This window comes from Loxodonta africana, chromosome 7 (genome assembly GCF_030014295.1).
Source record: "Loxodonta africana isolate mLoxAfr1 chromosome 7, mLoxAfr1.hap2, whole genome shotgun sequence".
NCBI classification, from domain to species: domain Eukaryota; kingdom Metazoa; phylum Chordata; class Mammalia; order Proboscidea; family Elephantidae; genus Loxodonta; species Loxodonta africana.
The window spans coordinates 14075527-14084179 of NC_087348.1; the positions used below are offsets into that span (position 1 = coordinate 14075527).

An 8653-nucleotide genomic window follows, 5' to 3' on the forward strand; every position below is an offset into this window, starting at 1 on the left:
AGAAGCCCCCGAGGTTAAGGAGAAAATGCCATTGCAGTGAGACCAGCTCAAAGTTCAAGCCACATAGTTTATTCCTTCTTATGGTATGGAAGACACATGCCATCCACAGGGCTCTGGATATAGGGCTGAAGGCCACTCCTTGTCCCCCAGAGAGGCTGCCCAGCTCCTGCAATTACACTCCGGGGCCGTAGGGGTGGGGAAGAGAGCACTGAAAGGCACGGGGGTGGGGGTGGGGGCGGGTACTGAGCTGACTGAAGAGGGAGGGCCACCATCGCTGGGCACTCTGAGATGAAGTGGATGGACAAGTGGGCTGGCTTTGTCCCTCCCCTGCAACCTCTCCAACCCAGGTGGCAGCCAGAGCTGGAGTCAATACCAACTCCATTTTACCATAAGGAAAATGAGGGTTTTCAGTGGGAGGAGAGTGATGCCTGGCTTCGCCCTGGGACTCAGCTGGGAGCCCAGGAGAGCTTGGCCCACTGCAGCCTCTCCCTCCTGCCAGCCCCAGGTGCCTGTGGGGCCTAGAAGGGCCTTACAGGTCATCAGGTTCAATGCTTTAGTGTACACGTGGGGAAACTGAGGTCCAAAGCCGTGGCAGCAGAGTGCAAAGGACAGAGCAGGTCTTGGGGCCAGGGGAGCTGAGGTCAGTCCCACTGCTTTGCTGTGTGACTGGGGCCTGGTCTCTGTACCTCCGTGAAATGCCAGGGTAGGACTCAGTATTCAGAACACCCACAGGCCTATCTTCTCTGTAGCAGTCTGGGCTTGCTGAACTTAAAGGAACTTCCCAAGCCCATATGGGTGAGGGCCAGGGGCCACAGTTTCCCCCCACCCTGCTCCCCAGCTCCAAATGAGCAGATGTGACAAATAAAAAGCAGCAAAAAGGGGGTACACCTTGGAAGGGTGCTGGGGCTCAGGAAATGAGAAAACACACCCTGGACATTATTCTGTAGTTTTTTAGGCAAGAAACCACTCTCCAGTGTGTGGGATAGATGTCACCAGGTAACGCTTCACTGGGATATCACAAAATGCAGAGATTTGGGGGAAGGAGGGGAGACAGGACAGAAGAAAGTCTGCCCCCCAACTCCCAGGTTAATTGGGTGGGGGTGGGGAGAGGCTGGGTTTCAGCCCCACGAGAGTGACCATCTACTCAGAAGACTCCTTGGGCATATACGCCACATTGTCATAGGCGGGGGGCGGAGAAGCTGCCGGGCTTGGGATGTTGAAGTCTGTGCTGAAGGCATTTGGTAGGAAAATCACAGGCTGCAAAGAAAATGACATCGAGTGAAAGTCTGGAGGCCTTTGGAACCCAGGGAGGTGGTACAATGGTGCCCCCTTGTGGAAATTTTAAGAACAGCACCCTGGTAATGAATTCTGCTGCAAGTCTGAATTGGTTGATTTACGATTGTCATTCATTCAACTGATATTTCAAAATGTACTTATCCACGCCTCATGGTGACCCCATGTATGTCCGAATTTAACTGTACTCCATAGGGTTTTCAATGGCTGAATTTCCAGAAGTAGATCACCAGGCCTTTCTTCGGGGCACCTCTGGGGGACTCGAACCTCCAACCTTTCAGTTAGCAGCTGAGTGCATTAACGATTTGCATCACCCAGGGACTTGTCATGAGTTGGAACTGACCTGATGGCAACTGGTTTTTGCCGGGGCCAACTATGACCCAAGCGTTTGGAGTATAGCAGTGAAGAAAAAAGTCCCATTTCTCTAGGAGCTCATGTTCCGAACGGAGGTCTTTCTCTCTGAACTGCCCCAGGACAGCTTCATTACCTCTTGTCAGGACCACAGCACTGGCCTCTTCTCTGACATCCCCGCCTCCAGCACTCCCCTCACCCCACCTTTGCATTCAAAAAAACCTCTCGATTGATTTTTCCTGAACCCTGCTCTACTCACCTCGCTCCCCCGCTCAAATTCCCGCAGTAGTCCCCGCCACCTTTTGTACCCCCTCACCAGCACGCCTCGCCTGCATTTTACTGCCTGAGGCAGCTGTTGCTTCAACTGGTTCCCCTAATGCGGGTGTCCCCTTCTTAGCATATTCACCGTCTTCCATTTTCCTGGACACCAAGAGTTCAATTTGCACCTCAGTCATGTTGCCCTTCCTGATGTCCCCCCCGTCTCCCTCATGGTCTGTGAACTCCTGGAGGGTCCTTCCCACACCCCACTCACTCCTGTGCCCAGGCCTTCAAGGGTTCTGCATCAAGACTCTTAGCTCAGCCTCAAAGAGTAGCTGGTCTGTGGGTGCTGGCGCCCCCCTGTGGTCACGAGAAGAATGGTTCCATTTTCATTAATCAGCAAAGACTTCTTTGTTGTTTTAGTTGCCCACTCCGACTCATGGCGACCCCATGTGTTACAGAGTAGAACTGCACTTCATAGGGTTTCCTTGGCTGCAATCTTAAAGGAAACAGATCGCCAGGCCTATCTTCCGTGGGCTGCGGGGTGGGTTTGAGCCACTAATCTTTAGGTTAGTAGTTGAGTACAAACTGTACCACCCAGGGACTTAGACTCCTTTGGGGTCCCTTGATATATGAAAATGGGGAGCTCATGGCAGCCTAGTCCCTTCAAATTGCTTCCTGGAGAAAAGAAGGGAGGGGCTGGAAGCAGAGAGTGTCCCCATCCAGCAGATTTCCTATCCATCCAGGTTTGGGGTAGGCGTGGGGGTGGAAGTACTCACTGCATTGGCTTGGGCACGGGTGGCTTGGCACCCAAAGTGGGTGGCAATGACGGCGATGAAGAACTCCAGGATAGTGAAGATGGTGAGCACGGCCAGGTAGCCTCTGCCCACATCCTGGGAACCAAAAACTCACGGTCAAGGCAAGCCAAAAGCTCTAGAACACAGGAAGAAAGGGGGCCCAGAGCAAGAAGAAGTAATTTGCCCAGGGCCACAGAGTGAGTTGGTGGCAAAGGTGTCCTTGGAGCCAGCTCTCCTGCTGCCAGTGCTGTGCCCCCCCTCACTCTACCAGCCTGCCTCTCTGTTCCTCCTCATGCCCCATTCCTGGGGGAGGGTCAAAGGGTCAATACACTCATGGGGTCTACTGGGACTGGGAGACCCCACCAACGCCCCGACCCCTGAATTTCCTGGTACTGCAAACACTTGCCTCCCTCCCCTTCTTGGACATGCCCCCATCATTCTCCAAGTTTCCCCACTCCTGGGGGCACTGGACAACACACCCAGTTAGTGACACCGAAATCCATGAGCAGAATGGCTGTCCCGGCAAAGGCTGCCATGGCACTGAGGATGTTGGTGCCCAGGCTGCTCCTTACCTGCAGGAGGGAGAGAGATGGGGTGGAGAGTGGGGTGGGGGTAGGGGAGAAGGAGGAGAGGGAAGAGGCAAGGGGAAGGAGGAAGGACAAGACACGACAGGCTCCCCAGGTCAGGATGCCTCTCTCCAATGCTCATATCTCCCATGGCCTAGGAGGCAGCAGGGACAGCGATGTGAGCCTGGCTGTATTCTTGGTGGCCATGCTCCTCTCCTCTTCTCCTTCCTCTAGGCCTCAGGAAAATGACTCCGCTGCCTCCCTAACCCTGTCATCTTCTTGGCAGCCGCCAGGAGGAAGGGCCTTGGGTCTCCTACCTGGGCTCTTGGGGCAGAGTTGGCAGCAGGCTTCTTGCCCACCCCTACCCCCAGGCTGAGCACCCTGCAGGTGCAGATGCTGGTGACACTTTCCTCCGGGGCGGGGGACTGGGAAGGCCCTATGCTGTAGACACCGAGGCCCTGTGGGAGAAGCACTGAAGCCATTTCCACGAGGTCTCAGGCAACAGTGGGCAGAGCAAAGTCCTGAGACCCTGCGCTGCCTGCTGGAATCCTCAGTGGCCTCTAGCTGCCCTTAAAATAAATTCCTTTTGGTATTTGGCCCCTGAGCTATTAGCCTCGGCCTCTTCCTCGAAGTTCGTCTCCTTCTACTCTGCCTCTTATTTGCTATAGTCCAGCACCTGGTCTCCTCTCTGCCCCCAGGCTCCTCCCACCCCACCTCATCCCCATGTGGCACCTGCCCCTCCCAGGGCTGATGCTGTCTCAGCAGTGAGGTCTTGTCTCAGAGATGCCCCCTCAGGGACCCTGAGTCATCCAAGCTAAGCAGGACCCTTCACCCCTCTGCACCCCACTGATGACTTTCTCTTACAAAGGAAAGAATGCATCCTTCTAGCACTTTCCATGCTCTGAACCTCTCATATTGGTTAGTTTGTTTTCCGGGTGTCTTACCAGACACCAGAACGCAACCTCTGTGAGGGCAGGGAACTTGGCCTTCATGGCCAAAGCCAGGCACTATCTTGTTCAAAGGCCTCCACCACCTCCCCACTGCCAGCAGAAGGCACTGGAGCCTTCTATGATCTGGCCCTTGATCATTCCTCCATCAAATTTCTTGCTCTGATGGAATGGAAACACAGGTGGTTTCCCGCAGCAACCGTGCCCATGTCCACCTCCATGCCCATCTGATCTCCATCTGTAATTCTAGACTCTACCACCATCACTCGTTTCCTCTTCCCGGAGGCCTCCTTTCTGTGAACAACCATCAGTGTGTCATTTGTGGGCCCTCACAAACCCTCTGTTGTAGTTTGAAATGTGCGTTTCCGGTCCTCCTGTCTCATGGGGCTGTCCTGTGTCTGGTCTGTCTGGTGTTACTACACCTGGCACTGAGCCCCCAGGAGGCAGTTGTTGAATGGTGCATGGATGGGAGGGGGGCAGGGTGGAGTGGAACCCAGCAGTTCTGTGCCCTGGGGTCCACTGTGCAGACTTACCAGGCAGCTGGTGTGGTTCTTCTCGGCAGCCACTGAGAGGGACCCCGAGATGATGAACTGTGTGGGGAAGAGGTGACCCAGTGAGGCTTCTGCTGTCAGACTCCCAGGAGGCTCCACTCATGGTGGGCTGGGACCCCCAGGGGAGCTAAAGGGTTTCTGCAGGTCAGGTTTGGATGAGGGCTGGGGCTTAGAATCCAGTAATTCAGGTGGTTGGTGTCCTCATCCTTGATCCCTTGCTCCCACCCTCTTTGGCAGCTTCTTTCAGGTAGGCTCTTTCCCGGGAGTTCTCCACACACAGGTGTGGGATCAGGTTTAGGCTTATGATTAGGGTTTGGGGTTAGGAGTTAGGTTTAGGCTCAAGTGCTTCTGGAGTCCCTGGATGGTGCAAACAGTTAACACGCTTGGGTGCTAACCAAAAGGTTGGCGGTTTGAGTCCACCCAGAGGTGCCTTGGAAGAAAGGCCTGGTGATCTCCTGAAAGATCAAGCCATTAAAAACCCTATGGAGTGCAGTTCTGTTGTGACACACATGGGGTCGCCATGAGTCGGAACTGACTAAGCAACTGTTTTTTTTTTCTTCAAATTCTTCTAGAGGTGCCCTCAGGCCCCACCCAGGAGGGGCTGTGTCCAGCAATGGGGGGGTGGGCGGGGCCCAGGGGGAGAGGTGAGTCAGGGCATGTTCCCCATTGATGGTCGCGGCACTCACACAGGCTCCACCCCAGAAGGGGACGCCGCCTTCGATGAAGAGCATCCCCACGTGGCCTCCGCGGACCATGAGCAGCACGCTGCCAAAGCCCAGGTGGATGAGGCCGATGAGAATCTGCACAGTCTGCAGGGAGAGGGCGGCGCTCAGCCCGGCCATGGAGCCCGCTCCACACTGCCCCCTGCCGGCTGGAGGCGAGCGAGGCAGCGCCCTACCCTCCCCAACTTAGGCCGGGCGTCAGCAAACAATCTCAGATTCCTTTGTTTTGAGGAGGCATGACAGTAACAACCATAACAGACAGTTTTAAGAAGGAAAGCCAGTTCCCCACAGCCAACGGGACCCACTTGCCTGTCTCCATGTCTCTGAGGATGTCTTCTTTCTGATTCCCGACCCTCTGGGCATATATATTTTTATATGGCAGAAGGTGGGGCTCCCCATGGGGATGTATCCTGCTTTGTGCTCTTAGCCAGGGATCTCCAGTGGCTACATGGCTTTGTTTTAGGCCTCATTCTAATGACTCACAACATTCTCTGCACTGAATACTTCACTTTGTACTTCTACTTCCAAAAAACCAGCCACTGAAAACCCTATGGAGCACAGTTCTTCTCTGACACACATGGAGTCACCATGAGTCAGAATCGACTCAAGGACAACTGGTATACACAGGTACGTGCACATACGTATACCTGTCTTCCTATGTGTGTGTATATCTATGTATGCATATATATGGGTATACATATAAATATGAAGTTTTCTTTTCTCGCAGAGGCCAACATCTCAATGCCATCTGAAAAACTTCTTAGAGGAAAACCTCTTAGATGCCATCTTGCCAGAAGCCGTCAGCCCTACATAAGCTGGCCCTCTCCTACCACTTGAGCTTCATCTCATCTCCTTTCTTCCTTTGCTTATTATGCTCCAGCCATGCCAGCCCTTGGTCCCTCTCCTGAATAAACCAATCTCACTCCCACCACAAGTCCCTTCTATTTGCTTCTCCCTTTACCTTGTGAGGCCTTCCCCCAGAGCTTCCCTTGGCTGGCTTTGGCACAGCATCTGGGTTTTAGCTGAAACGTCATCCTCCCTGTTATGGATTGATTTATGTTTCCCAAAACCATGTGTTGTAAATCCTAACCTCTGTGCCTGTGGTTATAGTCTCATTTGGCAATGGGTTGTCTTTGTTATGCTAATGAGGCAGGATTAGTGTAGGGTATGTCTTGAGTCAATCTCTTTTGAGATATTAAAAAAAAAAGGAGATTAAACCCAAGCTAGCAAAAAGAAATGGGATAAGATAGATGCCAAGACACATGGAGATCTCCAAGTGACCAGGAGGCAAAAACTAAAGAGACCAAGACTTTCCTCCAGAGTTGACAGAGAGAGGAAGCCTTCCCCTAGAGCAGGTGCCCCAAACTTGGATTTCTAGCCTCCTAAACTGTGAGAAAATAAATTTCTGTTTGTTAAATTCATCTACTTGTGGTATTTCTGTTATAGCAGCACTAGGTAACTGAGACACTCCCAGAGAGGCCTTCTTATCTGTCCTTGCTAATAGTGCCCCTCCCCTACCAGTCATTTTCTCCTTCCCTATTTCTATTTACCTATTTGCAATTAAATTAGTCATTTGTTTACTGGTTGGCTGTCTATGAGCTCCACGGGGGACAGGTCCTTATCAAGTATTTGTTGACTATCTGTTCCCCCAACCCCCAAGTGTGCATGAACGCCCAAGTACTGGGGTGCTCACTATCTGCCCAGCACCTACACCTCAGGTCATATGAGCAGCTGTTCTTTTTATTTGTTTTTATTTTGAAGAAAATATACACAGCCATACACCATTTAAACAATCTCTACAGTTCAGTGACACGGATCATATCCTTCAAACTGTGCAACCATTCTCACCATCCTTTACCAAATTGTTCCACCACTGTTGACTTAAACTCACTGCCCCCTAAGCTTCTCATCTAACCTTTCGAGTTGCTGTTGTCAATTTGATCTCACATAGATCACTCTTTAAAAAAGCCAGTGCTCAAGGCAGACATACTTTACTTAGTAAGATAAACTATTGGTTCAGAGAAGACTTCAGGGGATAGTTTTGGCTTAAGGCTTAAAGGTTAAAGATTATAAGAGGCTGTTCTTACCCCTAAAGCTTTGGGCTCTCCTGTCAGGAATGTCTCCACGGGCCTCAGGTCAGATGGCTGGGTAGCCCTTGGTGTTTGCGCCCCTAGTGGAGGCTCTTCGAATTGCATGATCCCAGGAGGCTGGCACATGGAGGTGGGCAGAATGGCTGGAGGTGGGCGGAGGCCGCTGGTGTTGCTGGGCTGGATGACAACAAACACGCCATTGCTGGCAGAGGCTGCAGACATTGTGCTCAGAGAGCCTGGGAAACAAAGGCTTAGGAGAGAACAACAATAGTTTTAATGATAATAATAATTTTTAGTCTGTGAACACCGTGCTTACCCACCCCTGCTTGTTCAGCCCTGTGAGCAGGCGCGGATGTTTCTGAGTGTAGATGGGGGAGCTAGGCTTCAGAGAAGTGAGAACAAACAAGCAAATGAACAAAGAGACAAACCAGTTGCCATTGAGTCAGTTCTGACTCACGGTGACCCCATGTGTGCAGAATAGAACTGTGTTCTGTAGGGTTTTCAAGGCTGTGACTGTTCAGAAGCAAATCACCAGGCCTTTTTCCCAAGGTGCCTCTGGATGGGTGGATTTGAACCAATGATCTTTCTGTTTGTAGAAATGTTTTTGCCCCCCAGGGACTGCCAGAGAAGTGGACCTGTTGCAGTTGCGTTGATTCTGACTCATGGTGACCCCATGTGTTACGGAGTAGAACTGCTCCAGAGTGTCTTCTTGGCTGTAATCTTTATGGAAGCAGGCTGCCAGGCCTTTCTGCTGCAGCACCACTGGGTAGGCTCGAACCGCCAACCTTTTGGGGAGTAGTGAAGTGCAGGAAGCTTAGACAAATGAAGGATTATCCTAAGTCAAGGCCCTCTAGGTTGGGCAGGGCCAAGACTTGAACTCCGGTTTCTCTGACCCCAGAGGCCATGCTCTTAATCTCAGCGCTAAATCAGGGGTGGCAAGGACCTTTGGGAGGAGCATCTATTTAAACTTTTTCCTTTCCGCAGAGAGGGCAAGAACCTTGCCCAAGAACACACAAGCCAGTAGGAGAGGCAGAGTTGAGAGAGAGCCCATGTCTCTTCACCGGTAGCCCAGAGCTCA

General features: G+C 52.2%; 1 protein-coding gene across 2 annotated transcripts; it reads right to left on the bottom strand.

The window, feature by feature from the left end:
- Nucleotides 1–947: 947 nt before the first annotated feature.
- Nucleotides 948–8025, bottom strand: MS4A15 (membrane spanning 4-domains A15). Of its 2 annotated transcripts, XM_023559789.2 has the most exons (6): nt 7573–8025; nt 5450–5572; nt 4746–4802; nt 3179–3271; nt 2682–2795; nt 948–1257 (listed from the first exon to the last, which is right to left on the bottom strand). In XM_023559789.2, exons 1-6 carry the CDS (start codon nt 7795–7797, stop codon nt 1141–1143), a joined length of 729 nt encoding a protein of 242 aa, XP_023415557.1. In that variant the 5' UTR covers nt 7798–8025; the 3' UTR covers nt 948–1140. The 2 variants fall into 2 exon arrangements, with proteins under 2 accessions (XP_023415557.1, XP_023415558.1); XM_023559790.2 differs by lacking the exon at nt 5450–5572.
- Between the last annotated feature and the right edge of the window lie 628 nt (nt 8026–8653).

What these genes read in the sequence shown, in the direction of transcription:
- MS4A15 (XM_023559789.2), bottom strand. Translation starts at nt 7,797, where the DNA reads ATGTCTGCAGCCTCTGCCAGCAATGGCGTGTTTGTTGTCATCCAGCCC. An exon ending in ATTTCGGTGTCACTAACTGG is followed by an intron (nt 2,796 to 3,178) that starts GTGTGTTGTCCA and finishes TTTGGTTCCCAG; the next exon opens with GATGTGGGCAGAGGCTACCT. An exon ending in CCCGTGCCCAAGCCAATGCA is followed by an intron (nt 1,258 to 2,681) that starts GTGAGTACTTCC and finishes TTTTCTTTGCAG; the next exon opens with CCTGTGATTTTCCTACCAAA.